Source organism: Platichthys flesus, chromosome 16, assembly GCF_949316205.1.
Source record: "Platichthys flesus chromosome 16, fPlaFle2.1, whole genome shotgun sequence".
Lineage (NCBI taxonomy): Eukaryota > Metazoa > Chordata > Actinopteri > Pleuronectiformes > Pleuronectidae > Platichthys > Platichthys flesus.
In genome coordinates, this window is record NC_084960.1 from 14,347,141 (window position 1) to 14,359,781 (window position 12,641).

The 12,641-nt window shown below is 44.9% G+C and overlaps 1 protein-coding gene across 6 annotated transcripts in view; it reads left to right on the top strand.

Moving 5' to 3' along the window:
- The window catches only part of arhgap23a (Rho GTPase activating protein 23a), a 55,650-nt gene extending 43,123 nt beyond the window's left edge, over window positions 1–12,527 (top strand). For 4 of the 6 annotated variants that reach the window (XM_062407946.1, XM_062407943.1, XM_062407944.1 and 1 more), the window contains 16 exons: window positions 397–508; window positions 617–656; window positions 1,418–1,555; window positions 1,644–1,952; window positions 2,041–2,102; window positions 2,207–2,325; window positions 2,993–3,111; window positions 3,212–3,364; window positions 3,707–3,785; window positions 3,888–3,961; window positions 4,047–4,136; window positions 4,249–4,374; window positions 4,467–4,508; window positions 5,228–5,321; window positions 8,419–8,450; window positions 8,544–12,527. In XM_062407946.1, the coding sequence (XP_062263930.1) occupies window positions 397–508; window positions 617–656; window positions 1,418–1,555; window positions 1,644–1,952; window positions 2,041–2,102; window positions 2,207–2,325; window positions 2,993–3,111; window positions 3,212–3,364; window positions 3,707–3,785; window positions 3,888–3,961; window positions 4,047–4,136; window positions 4,249–4,374; window positions 4,467–4,508; window positions 5,228–5,321; window positions 8,419–8,450; window positions 8,544–9,977 (3,023 nt within the window). In that variant the 3' untranslated portion in view covers window positions 9,978–12,527. The remainder of the gene's footprint in view (window positions 1–396; window positions 509–616; window positions 657–1,417; window positions 1,556–1,643; window positions 1,953–2,040; window positions 2,103–2,206; window positions 2,326–2,992; window positions 3,112–3,211; window positions 3,365–3,706; window positions 3,786–3,887; window positions 3,962–4,046; window positions 4,137–4,248; window positions 4,375–4,466; window positions 4,509–5,227; window positions 5,322–8,418; window positions 8,451–8,543) is intronic. The other 2 variants (XM_062407945.1, XM_062407948.1) reach the window with 1 other exon arrangement.
- The last annotated feature ends 114 nt before the right edge of the window (window positions 12,528–12,641 follow it).

The following is a 12,641-nucleotide window of genomic DNA, read 5'->3' on the forward strand; positions in this document are numbered from 1 at the left end:
ATTATATTATTTTTCTGTCATGATTGCATGGAAGTCAATGAGTTTTAATTAAATTTGCACGTTTGGTTTTAAATGGATCAACTGGGACTTGCATGATATTTGCTAGTTGGGTTTCACAGAGGCTATAAACCTGCATGCCAGTGGTGAGAATAAAAAAGTCTAACCCAACGCTCCAGCTCATCTCCCCCACCCCCCACCCTCCACCCTCACCACGTCACTCACTCACTCGGGACCTCCACCACCCCCTGCTCCCTCCCTCGCTATCCCCATCTCCTAATCCAACACCGTCCACTGTGGTGATTGGCATTACATCAACACTCTGTCTTTCTCTCTGTCTCTTTTTCTTTTCTCTCTCTCTCTTTCTCTCTCCGCTCATTCATTCCTCCCATCGAGCAGGCAGTATTAAATCCAGTCGCCGTTCCTCCTATCTTCTAGCCATCACCACGGAGCGCTCCAAGTCATGCGACGAAGGACTCAACACGTTCAGGGAGGAAGGCCGGGTCTTCTCGTGAGTACTGCTGAAGAGACACCGGAGATTTTCATTGAACTAAAATTAAACCTGTCAAATTGAAGTCGCAGGCCAACATTTTGACAGTTGTGTTGTTCTTCTCTACAGGAGGCTACCAAAGAGAGTGAAGAGTTTCTTCACCGACGGGGTGAGTTTAAATGAAATAGTTTATCATCTAAAATCTTGTTTTTTAATATCCTGTCCTTGTTTTTCACCACTTGTCTTGAGTTCGATCCTCTATCGTTGTCAGGTCCGCTGCTGTAGCCTTCACATGTTATGACTTAGTGCTATATGAAGACAGCTGGACATGCCCAGTGTGTCTGGGCTTGAAGTGAACAATAAACAGAACAACATTGTTATTTCTTCCATTGTGAGGGAAGCAGCGATAGAAACAAACTACAATGTGGCCCTGTCAGGGGAACCCAGCCAAGAGCTGACTAGACTCCAAAATGTCATTTTGACCTCTTATTTGTAAGAGGAACAATTTAATACTCCATCACATGCTTGAAACCATTTGGTCACTTAAAAACTGTACCAGAGCTGCTTCAGACTTTGTGTGGGAAGCTACCCAACTGTGTGACATGAGGTTGAATACATGTCAGAACGTTTTGGCCAGGATGGTTACTTCCTGAATTTCTTAAATCTTTTGCCAAATGACGTTATGAAGCAAGAGTCGTCTTGAAAATCCCCAAACAAAATAATGCAACACCAAACCCTCAAGAAACTAAACCCTCTGTAAAGGCAATGTATTCAAAGTGAACACCAGTTTGACCCACAACGATGTTTCTTTAACTTTTTTCAGTTTCAGTTTTTCGTTTTAATACATTCTGTAAATTGTTGGCCATACCTTTTTTATGTTTTTTTTTCATATCAATAAGGTTTCTAAACCTGTCCCTGTGTGTGTTTCAGTCGCTGGACAACCTTGGGACAGCAGAGGAGGTTCGATCTAAACGTCACTCCACCTCCGAGCTGGGAAACATCACATACAGCGACGTGCGGCGGGAAGGATGGCTGCACTACAAACAAATCCTCACCGAGAAGGGCAAGGTGAGCGGACCGAGCTCGACGATGACCGGAGGTGAAGGAAAAGCAGGCGAACGCTTCATTCACTCGACATTTTGTGTTTCCTTCACAGAAGGTGGGCAGCGGCATGCGTCCGTGGAAGCGAGTCTTTTCGATACTTCGCTCCCATTCGCTGTTCCTCTACAAGGACAAGAGGGAGGCGGTGCTTCGCGGGGCCACGATCGGTGGCTCGGCGGAGGACGACCAGCCTATCAGCATCCGGGGCTGCCTGGTGGACATCGCATACAGTGAGACCAAACGAAAACACGCCCTGCGACTGACCACGCAGGACTTCTGTGAGTACCTGCTGCAGGCGGAGGACCGGGAGGAAATGCTGGACTGGATAAAAGTCATCAGGGAAAACAGCAAGACAGACAGCGAGGTCAGAGGTCACACCTGTACAGAACCTGTGGTGTGTTTTTATGAGAAAATCACAGAATCTAATTGTTGATTTGTTTTGTATGTTGCAGGAACTTGGGTTTTCCAGACAGGCCCTCATCAATAAAAAACTGAATGATTACAGAAAACAAAGGTGAGTCCCCCTGATTATATATTCTGTTGTAATGCAGCAACTGTTACCTCTGTTGTCGTGGCTGATGGCTTGAATACAATGCGTATCTCTGTCTCCCCCTGCAGTCCGACAGGCAGCAAGCCAGACTCGTCTCCCAGGATGGCCCGCATGAAGCCTCCCTTCCTGCTCAACAAGACGGAGAACGCCGCCGCAGCGCCACGCTCCCCAAAGCAAGATGGCAAAGGTCAGTGTCGGGGAAAGAAAACATCTGCCACTGTGCTGCACATTCTCTCCTCAGATGGAACTGGAGGACATGTTTAGAAACATGGTCAGAAACAGACAAAACCCTCATGATAAGTTCAGTCTTGGAGGAAGTACATTTTACTTTCACACCTTGTGAACTGGTTCCTCATTTTCATATTTGTGTTTATTCAAATTCTCTCTTCTTGTGAAGGCACTGTTATTCATTAGAAGTTATGGAGATATGGAGTATGAGTAATACCACATTTTAGGACTCATGCTAAGGCTGGGGAAGTCTGTGATTTTTTTCCCACATATTTTAACCATAACCATATCATATTTTTGTATTTTTAATTAAATTAAAATAACAACCTTATCTATCTTTTTATGAAGAAGAGCCCAAAATATATAGATTCCATACATTTGATCTGTATATTTGGGGAAAGTCTTATGGAAATAATCAATTCTACAGTTGCCTCTAGGTTAAATACTCCATAGGTATTAAGGACCCCACAGCAGTTATTATCAGTCCATTGAGTAATATATATTTTGGGATAGCAGGGGACCAGAGTGTTGTGCAACCTTTTTTCATTAAAGCCTTTATCCTAAGAACTTCATAAACCCAAACACTGAGGCTCTGTGTTAAAGTCTTTTGTCGGATCTGTCCTCAGATGAGAGCAGCCCGCCAAAGTCTCCGTGGGGCATCAACATCATGAAGAAAACAAAAAAGGCCGGGCCCAAAGCTTTCGGTGTGAGGCTGGAGGATTGTCAGCCTGGTGTAATTAACAAGGTTAGCAACATCACCTCTCTCTGTAGCTGAAGGCCTTCATTTTCTTTCTTCTTTTTACTGAGAGTTAAATTTGTGATTCCATCCTGTTCCATTCCATCAGTTCATCCCATTGATTGTGGAGATCTGCTGCGGCCTGGTGGAGGAGATGGGTCTGGAATACACCGGAATCTACAGGGTCCCAGGGAATAACGCCGTCGTGTCGATGCTTCAGGATCAGCTCAACAAGGGCGATCAGATCAACCCTGCAGAGGAGGTGAGGCAATACAAATACACAGGGGCGCTTAGGCTACATGCCTCCTACAATGTTTTCATATGAAAACAGCATTTTCTGACAGGAATAATCTCTGAGCAAAAAAGCGCTTTAGCTCAGCATTTCCAAACTTCTCAGTTTTAGCGTCTGTCAGTGTTTTTGAGACAAAGTGCATCTGTAGCAGAGTTAATGTGTTTACAAACATTTTGTACTATGGATGTAGCCTCACTCACACCACAGAGGCTTTAGCAGTTTGTTTTTACTCAATAAAAATGTATGATTAAATACAGATTTTTAAACTCAGTGATCCCTGACTCCTCTCTGTGTTTTGTCGCCTGTCATCAGAAGTGGCAGGACCTGAACGTCGTCAGCAGTTTACTCAAATCCTTCTTCAGGAAACTCCCGGAGCCGCTCTTCACCAACGGTGAGTCCACACGTGACACCGTGCGGCCACACGCTGCCACGCTTCCAATTTAAACTGTGTTATCTCTCATGTGACTTGTTTTAACATGTTTTCTCTTTACAGACAAGTACAACGACTTTATCGATGCCAATCGGATGGACAATGCAACTGACAGATTAAAGACAATGAAGAAACTGGTACGTGCTTGTTTGTACTTCGCGAATGGAAGTAGAACGGGATTATTTACTCATTTGGTTAACACTTCCTGTTTCTCTTTCGCAGATCCGAGACCTTCCTGATTATTATTTCCACACTCTGAAGTTCCTGGTTGGCCACCTGAAGACGGTGGCAGACAGCGCAGATAAAAACAAGGTACGTGTGTGTGTGTGTGCGCTTTAGTGAGAGAGAGAGAGAGAGCTCTAAATGTAATTCAAAATGTACTTGTGCAGCTCTGAGACGCCTCATTGTGTCTCTTCCTGTCCAGATGGAGCCTCGTAACCTGGCGCTGGTGTTCGGGCCGACGCTGGTTCGGACGTCTGAGGACAACATGAAAGACATGGTCACACACATGCCGGACCGCTACAAGATAGTCGAGACGCTCATCCAGCATGTGAGAGGCGCCGCACACAAACACAATTCAAATTCCATTTTTATAATAATGATTTTCAAGCTGAACATTTCTCTCTGTCGTTTTTTTTATAGTACATCTGGTTTTTCACTGACGAACTAGACAAGGACGAAAAGGTATGTTTGTCATGTTGTTGTTATTTATTCATGGTACATACACAGTAATCCTTTATTTAGTCGTATGAAGTGAAAGTGTGCCACACAGGCAAAGATTTAAAAATATGAAAAGAAAAATACTTCTAATTACTTCATATTTGCTAAATGAACACGAAGAAGAAAAGAGAAATTTGTGGGAACACACAGAAATAAGGACTTAAAAAAACATTGTGTTGTCAAAAATGTGTTTTTAATGATACAGAGTCTGTGTTTTACAGTAACGTTGTTAACAATTGAGTTGCCCAAAAAGTAATTAACCAGTCCTACCATTTTATTTCATTAAATAGAAAAAATCGTCCACTGGGAGATCGTTCACCTGATTCAGATAACTTCATATAACTTCAATTGTTTCTAAGAACCCTAATATTGGTGTCATCATTGGGGGCCAACGTGACACGTCGTGGTTCAAATTCTATCTTGTAGTTTTATCTCTATGCCTGTGAGCACAGATACACATCTATATTAAAAAGCTGTAGAAAAACGCATCTGTCAAACACTGATCCTGTTTCTATAACAACAGTATAAAGTCTCATCAGTATGCAGCGGCTGCTTCACTTAATCTCTTAGAAATGTAGGTAAATGAATGGTAGGGGTCACCCGCTAGCTTCAGGGATTAAACCGCAGCCTTTTGTCGGTTTATTGAATATTTTTTTCGGGTCATTTGTGTCCGTTCCCTGCAGACGCCTGTGGACACGGAGGACGTGCAGCCTGTCCCCAACATCGACCACCTGCTGCCTAACATCGGCAGGACCGCTCTGCTCGGGGAAGCCTCAGGTGAGGACCCTGTCTGCCGCTCTCAGCCAGTCACCACGAGCTCTAACCGAGCCGACCGATAGCATTTGGGTGGCTGTAGCTGCCAACCCTAAAATACTGTTGCCTTCTGTTTTATAGGAAGTAGGAAATTCCCATCCAGTGCGTCACAATTTTAAAATGTGGTGGGGGTGGGGGGGGGGGGCGGTCCGATTTTTCTTTAAATAAAACAATAATCGCTCTGTTGTTAGATTTTTTTTATCAAGTCTCAAGAAATAGACACTTGATTTAACACAGATTAGTTTATAATTCACCTCTAGGACTACACATTACTAATTATTTAAAATGTAGCTTTTTTAGTAACACTTTGAAAGCTCTCAAGTGTCGACGGCACTGGCATGAAGTCAGACGGCTGCATTCTTCGCTTGATTTAAATTCCTCGTTGGAAGTTTGTCCCAGTTTGAAAGCAGAATTCCCTACTTCCCAGCAGAACGTGAATGCAGCATAAGAAATGAAGCCTTGTGCCGGATAGCACTTGGAGCGTCTCTGTGTTCGATAGCGTGCCGATACTTCTCTCCTCTCTGCTGACCTCTTTTTTCCCCCCCCACTCCACGTTGCTCATCTTTCACTTTCTCTGTACGTTTCTGCATTTTCCTTTTCTTAGCTGAGCCTGTGGAGCAGCCACTGCGGTAGGATGGGAACTCCCCTGGCAATACACGTGTGTGTGCGTGTGTGTTAGTGTGTGTGTGTGTGTGTGTTAGTGTGCGTGTGTAACCGTGTAAGTCCATCATATTGTGAAAGTGAAATAATGGGGGAGTGTTTGTGTGAGAGAGTGTTCCTGGTGGTGATGGTTGGTGTGTCCATGGTCTCCATTACCCTCCTGAAAGTCGGTGTGTCCCTCTCAGTGTCAGGCAGAGGTGTCTGTGAGAACATGTCACCTCAGTGTCTCCTACGACCACAGGGCCATGGAAGAAGGGGAGATTTCGAGAATATTGTTGTTATATTACAAGAATAAAGTTGTAATGTTATGAGAATAACGTTGTTTTGGAGAATTAAGTCTTAATTTATTGGGAAGAAAGTTGATGTTGAGAAGAAGGACCTATTATTATGGGGGAAAAAAATATTATTGTTAGGAGAGGAAAGCCCTATCTAACACAGTCGACATGCTATTCTTCTTATAATCCCCCTCTATATCTTCACAACATTATGGATTTACTCTCATAACTTCATGTCTTTATTCTCATAAATTTACGACTTTGAATTCATAATATGACTTTATTCTTAAAATCTCCAATTTCTTTCCCATTAAGTGGCCCTAATGTCACGTCGTAGCCTCACCAGTCTGACTAATGAATGGATGGATGACTGGATGCTGTCTGCCTGTTAAAGCTGCTGTGTCTGACACACCAGTGTACAATGAGCTCTGACACTGAGAGACAAGTCCCACACCAACGGCCTCTGTCATCCTCCACTCATCGAGTGAAGAATTTCCGTGGGTGTAGTCCCATCCTTAGGATCTCATCTCCACCCTTTGAAGTCCCGGCAACATCAGCTGTAAAAAAACAAACCTCCTCCTTTAACAGCGGGTTTTCAATCAATATTAAACCTGCTTTAAGAAAAGCTTTAATTTCCCAAAGTGTAGCTGCAGCGAGGACCAGGAAAATCACATGATTCTCTGGTGAAGTCGACTCTGCACATAAAAAGGAAGTTCAGTTAAGTGAGAGGTGTCAGGTTCAAATCCCAGACAAGCCCCCAGTTTGTTACTCTGCGGTTCTGAGACCAAAGCAAATATGGGCAGGACACGCATGGATTAACTAAAACAAAGATGATTTAATGAACAAGATGTAATTTTCATTAAACTAGCAGCAAACAACATAGTGTATTCAAAAAATAAGGCTGGACGGAACTAGAAATGCTATTTTAACTAGTCAGATATTCGGAGAGAGGCTCCATCTCCCATATAACTGAATAAATGTTTTTCTTTTATTATTTATCAATGAGATAAAACAGAAAATCAGATAATCTTCACATTAGCAGAGGCCAAAATCAAAATGGAGTTTTGATAATTAAATGATACTCTTTTATTAAAGATGTTGAAAGAATTTTTGCTGATCAGCCAAACCAAAAAGTGATTTACTGCTTCGGGACTAGAAGTTACAGGTGTGTCAGTAGAGTCTTAACACCTGACTGGTTGATACTTGGTCTAAAGCCTGGGGCTTTTACTCTGAAAGGCTGGAATTAACACATCACTATCACTTGTGAGGCCCTCGTGCTGAGCTGCATTTTGGGAAAACCTAGTCTTTTCCTAGATTTTAATGGAGGTGTATCTGTGATACAAAGAGAGGGGTGAAAACCCTCAATGGTTTTTATTACTGATGTTGGAACATGAGACACGACTCCATCTAGAGCTTCTTAGGAAGCAACGCCCCCCCCCCCATTACCCCTGGGGTTCTCTAAAGATTCAGACAACGCAGCTTTTCCTCCTGCGTCGGTGTGTCCGTCCGTTTGTGTTTGTGAGGGACTGTGTTTCACTTCACGCTGTCGATTATTTCTGCTTTGACTCCCAACGCTTCTCCTCTCACTGATTGATGCCATCAGTGTTTTTCAGTGATATCACCAGTGTGTGCTGTGGTTTCCTAATGCCCCCTACCCCCCTCAAATCAACAAATCCCTGCCCCCACCCAGTCATCCTCCATATTCCCTCAGTGTGTGATTCAGTGTCTTTGTGCAGGGGTCCGTCAGGGGCAGAGGGCACAGAGGAAGACATTTTCCTGAAAATTTAGCAGAGGAGTGTTGTGCTTTGAGCTGCTGCTGCTGCGGTGCTTCTCACTCCAAACAGAAACCTTAAGGTGTGTCGCTTCTGTAGCCGCACCTGAACCAGTGATGTCACAGCGGGTTTTTCCCCCTGTACGGCAGGTGGGAAACACCCGCTGTGGCATGTAGGATTATTTTGTTAAACAGAAGAGCTGATCAGCTGCCAGTTTCAATTTTTTTGTCTTTTATAAAAAAAGTGTTTATCACACAATCTGCCTCTGTGTCCTTCGCCGTGACCGTCCTGACCTTTTGTTCACTCTAGTGGATTTGACCCACTTAGTTTTTTTTCTACTTTCTCGTTCCCCAGACTCAACCAACAGTGACTCAGCTAAATCGAAGGTAATACATCCTATGTCATTAAATAACAGTGAACATTTATACACAAGTGAAACATATGTGAGAGCTTCAAAGTTACATTTGCCCTTTTTTCAGGGGTCGTGGGGGTCAAAGAAGGACCTCACAGCAAAGGATTTCCTGACTCTGTCCATCATGTCAGCTGTATCAGGCCGCAAGCGCAGGAAGCGGCATAACGGCCGCCGCGTGGGCAGCACCGACGACGACGACTCAGAGCACGAGCCAATCAAAGCCGGGGCAGAGGAGGGAGAGGAGGCGGCGTCTCCTGCAGGGGACACTGCTCCTCGGGCAGAGGCAGAGGAAGATGACGATGATGAGGAAGAAGAAGAAGAAGAGGAAGATGAGGAAGTTGTAGAAAGCGGAGTGAAAGAGGAGGTAGAACAAGAGGTGGTGGCGGTTATTCCCAGTCGGCCGTGCTGCAAAGAGGAAGAGGATGCAGGAGGAAGACAGGCAGTGATACTGCTGCAGGAGGAAGAGGCCAGGGCAGAGGTTAAAGGGCCGGCATGGCGATCGCGGGAGGATGCACGCTCCATTGTTTCCGGTTACTCCACCCTCTCCACCTTAGGGCGCAGCCTGGGGTCAGAGGGGAGGGGGGACGATGGTGATGACGAGAACAGCGAGCTGGTGAGCGAGACGGACAACGAGAGCGGCTTTGCCTCGCGCTCCCTCACCCAGGAGAGACCCGACAAACACACAAACACACCCGTGAACACACAACCGCCAGCAGCCCAGCGCAGCTTCCTCTACACACACTACAAGCCCCCGGTTCTCTCACCCACAAACCTGCTCGCACCGCCCACACCGCTCACACATACACCAGACTCTGCGGAGAGGAGTGAAGGAGGAGCGCGCTCCACCACGCCCTCGTCCTCCTCCTTCTCCTCCTCCTCCACCACTCACAGACTGCACTCGCGGCCTTCCTTTAACTCCCACAAGCTGATCCAGTGTGACACTCTTGCCAGGAAGAAGATGAAGTCGGAGAAGTCAAATGCTCGCTCCCTGGACATGATGGAGCTGGCCGAGGCCTCCGCCCAGTGCGACGGGGCCGGCTCTGGGTCGGACGGTGCGCCCAGATTGAGGAGGGATACATCCAGAACCAACCCCTCCTCAGGCAGCAGTCAAGAGAGCCTGCGCCCGGCCCGGCCCAAAACCGCTCTGCCGCCCTGCGAGGCCGCCTCCTTCACCCCGACCGGCCCTGGCGGCAGGTCTCTGGCTGAGCAGGTTCGCGCTCGCCTGCTGGGATCCGCCGACGACCTGCGCAGCGTGGGACTGCGAAAACCGCTCTCACCTGAGACGCGGAGGAAGAGACGGGCCTGGCGCAGACACACCGTGGTGGCCTCCCCGACTGAGACGTCCGACAAGAGACCCACTATGATTTTCAATGACTTCCCCCTTTCTCCAATCAATCAAAACCAGGTCAAATCACCAGGGCTGCCTCGGGATGCAGACGTTCTCGATCAAGAACCTACTGCACGTCAAGTACCCACCTCTAGATTCCACCAGTACCTGTGAGCCCCTAACCCCTAACCCCCCCCCCCCCCCCCCCCTGCAGGTCATTAGACCCCAGCAGCAGCGTGAACAAGTGTTGTGGTTAGTTGCCAGGTGCAACACGGTGAACCAATGAAACGGTCCGTCAGAGCAGCCCACCCTTCTCTTTTTTGATAAGCTCCGTTTGCATGGCGAGGGGCATTCGGGTGTTGCCAAAGCTTTTGTTTTCTCTCTTTCCTATATGTGTGCTTTTATAGAAAATAAACAGGAACAGGGCAGAGACACAAACAGACCTCATCACAATCAATGTCACAGCCAAGAATTCTCATGTGAGCAACCACCGAGCGTCTTTCCCGTCTTCTCCTCCTTCCAGCCTGGCTCACAGACGTAAACATAGGGTTAAAACCCCTTCAAGGGACCAGAGGAGGGTTCGGAAACGCGACCTTCCTGTGTCTCTTGAGAAAAATGGTGCTTCTTATCAAGTGGAATTACAAAATTTCTCCCAAACAAACGTCTGTGAGCCAGAAGAATTAATAGTCAGGTTAAAACAATTTCAAGAGGGATGTCAATTGATCTTTTCATATCAGTCTTCCTTATCTGTTACTCCCCAGACCACACACACTGTTAATCTCCGAACAACACACACATTAGGTCAGAGACACAAAGTACACTCCTCTCTCTCTCTCTCGCTCTCTCTACGTGTTTATAATGTTTTTGCGCAACAATATTCGTGATGATGTCCGAGCGTGCAGGTGTTTGTGTTGAACAATTTTGTAACATTTGTACAAAGCCTTGTTAAGTTAACCTTGTAAATATAAATATTATGTTATCAAATTTGTTTTCACTTTTTTTAGTTCTTTTTTTATGGTTTACAAAACAAAACGTGCGTACAAAGTGCACAGTCATTTCTTTCAAGATGTTACTTGAAAATGTTTCCCTTAATATATTATTTTTTTGTTTTATATTCTCTATATATATATTATATATATATATATTTTGTATTAAAGTGAAAAAAAGTACTTTTATTGTGATTTCACCTCTTGGGTGTACCTGTTCCAAGGAGACGAGATAAACACGACTAACCCTGTTCCTTATTTCTTCATTGATGGCCTTTCTCTCTGACTCTCAGCACTCTGCAGACAACTTTTATCTTGATTAAGTCTTAGAAATAAGTTTATCTGGGGACTTTATACTCAGCAGTGTTGCATCAACATGTAGCAAGATAAAAACAATGTAATCTGTTAATTATTACACCATATTGGACAGTTTGCAGGCAGCTCAGAGCCACACTGTGACAACTGACCTCATTATTTGTTTTTGATATTCGTGTCTGGGTTTACTGAGCGTTGCCTTCACTGATCTGCTCATATATACTGAGCTCGAGACAAAGTATATCCCCTCTTGTGATAAAAGCCGGAGGGGAGGCCTGGCAGTGTTTAACAGACTGTTAAAATATTATGTGGTGCGTAGAAACGGCTACATTTTCACTGTGTTTTCATCACATCCCCTCTGAGGGTTCGTCCGTCTGCACTTTTATTACATTGAGGTTAGATGACCGGGGACTTTTCCACAAGGTCAGGCTCTAATAAATCCTCCCTGACTGTGGAAGCGGTGCATTCAAGGAAATGAACACAGAACACCTGCTAACAATCTTATAGCTTTTATCCCTCGTTTCACAGCCAACGTGCCATCAGAAAACAACACAGGCAGGAGGCGCAGCTCCCAAAGTCACCAGAGTCTCGCTTATTTTCATCAGACCAAAAGACAAAACCCAGTGAGAACTAAAATAATAATAATGATAATAATAATAATAATGATAAGTTATAGTCTTGTCTTACCTCAAGATATTTTCGACAAGTGCCTGATTTTTTCTGGAATGTGTTTTCTTTCTGCAGTGCCATGCTCAGTTCCTATCTGTCCGTTTCCTTTTGTTGTGTCTGGGTCTCCTCCCTCCTCTCCTGTGGTTGACGGTTTCACTGAGGCACCGACCCAAAGAATATGTGCATCAAATACAGGCGGTCTTACTGAGAGGAAATTAAAAAGGAAGAAGCACACTTCACGCCAAGGACATGTCTATGCACTCTCTTTGTCTTTAACACAGGCATCACATAGCTTTTACTGATGCTGCTCAGAGGGAGGAGGTGTGGTTTTCTCTCAGCCGCTGTTTCCCTTACCAAACTGAGGCTCTCTCTTTGCCCAGTGATCCACAGTGTGTGAATATGGTACACCTAACAAAAACTCCCTTAGGTCAGAACAGACAACATCCCATCGTCCTACAGACGAAACCAATAGCCCACTTCATCAACTCAGCTGGTGTGTGTTGTCTGAACTGTGATCCCCATCATGTCTCTTTGTTGTGTTTTTAAAATATTTTGTACATACTATCTTCATATGTAACATACTGTATTGTGTACATTTGGAATTGCTTTTTGAATATAACTAATATGAAAATGACTGGACTTTTTAAAAAAAAGGTTGTCCGCCTGAAACCATTTCCCCTCATGGCTGTGTGCTTTAAAGCAAGGTTATATGATGTAAATAAACAGAACTATGTTTAAAAAAAAAAAAAGATAATTACATGTGTTTTGTTTTTGTGATCGTGGGATTTCGGGAAGACTTGTGCTTTTACAGACAACTTCTAATAGTAGCTGAATAACGCCCTCTAGAGGTTCTGGATGGATACGGTCT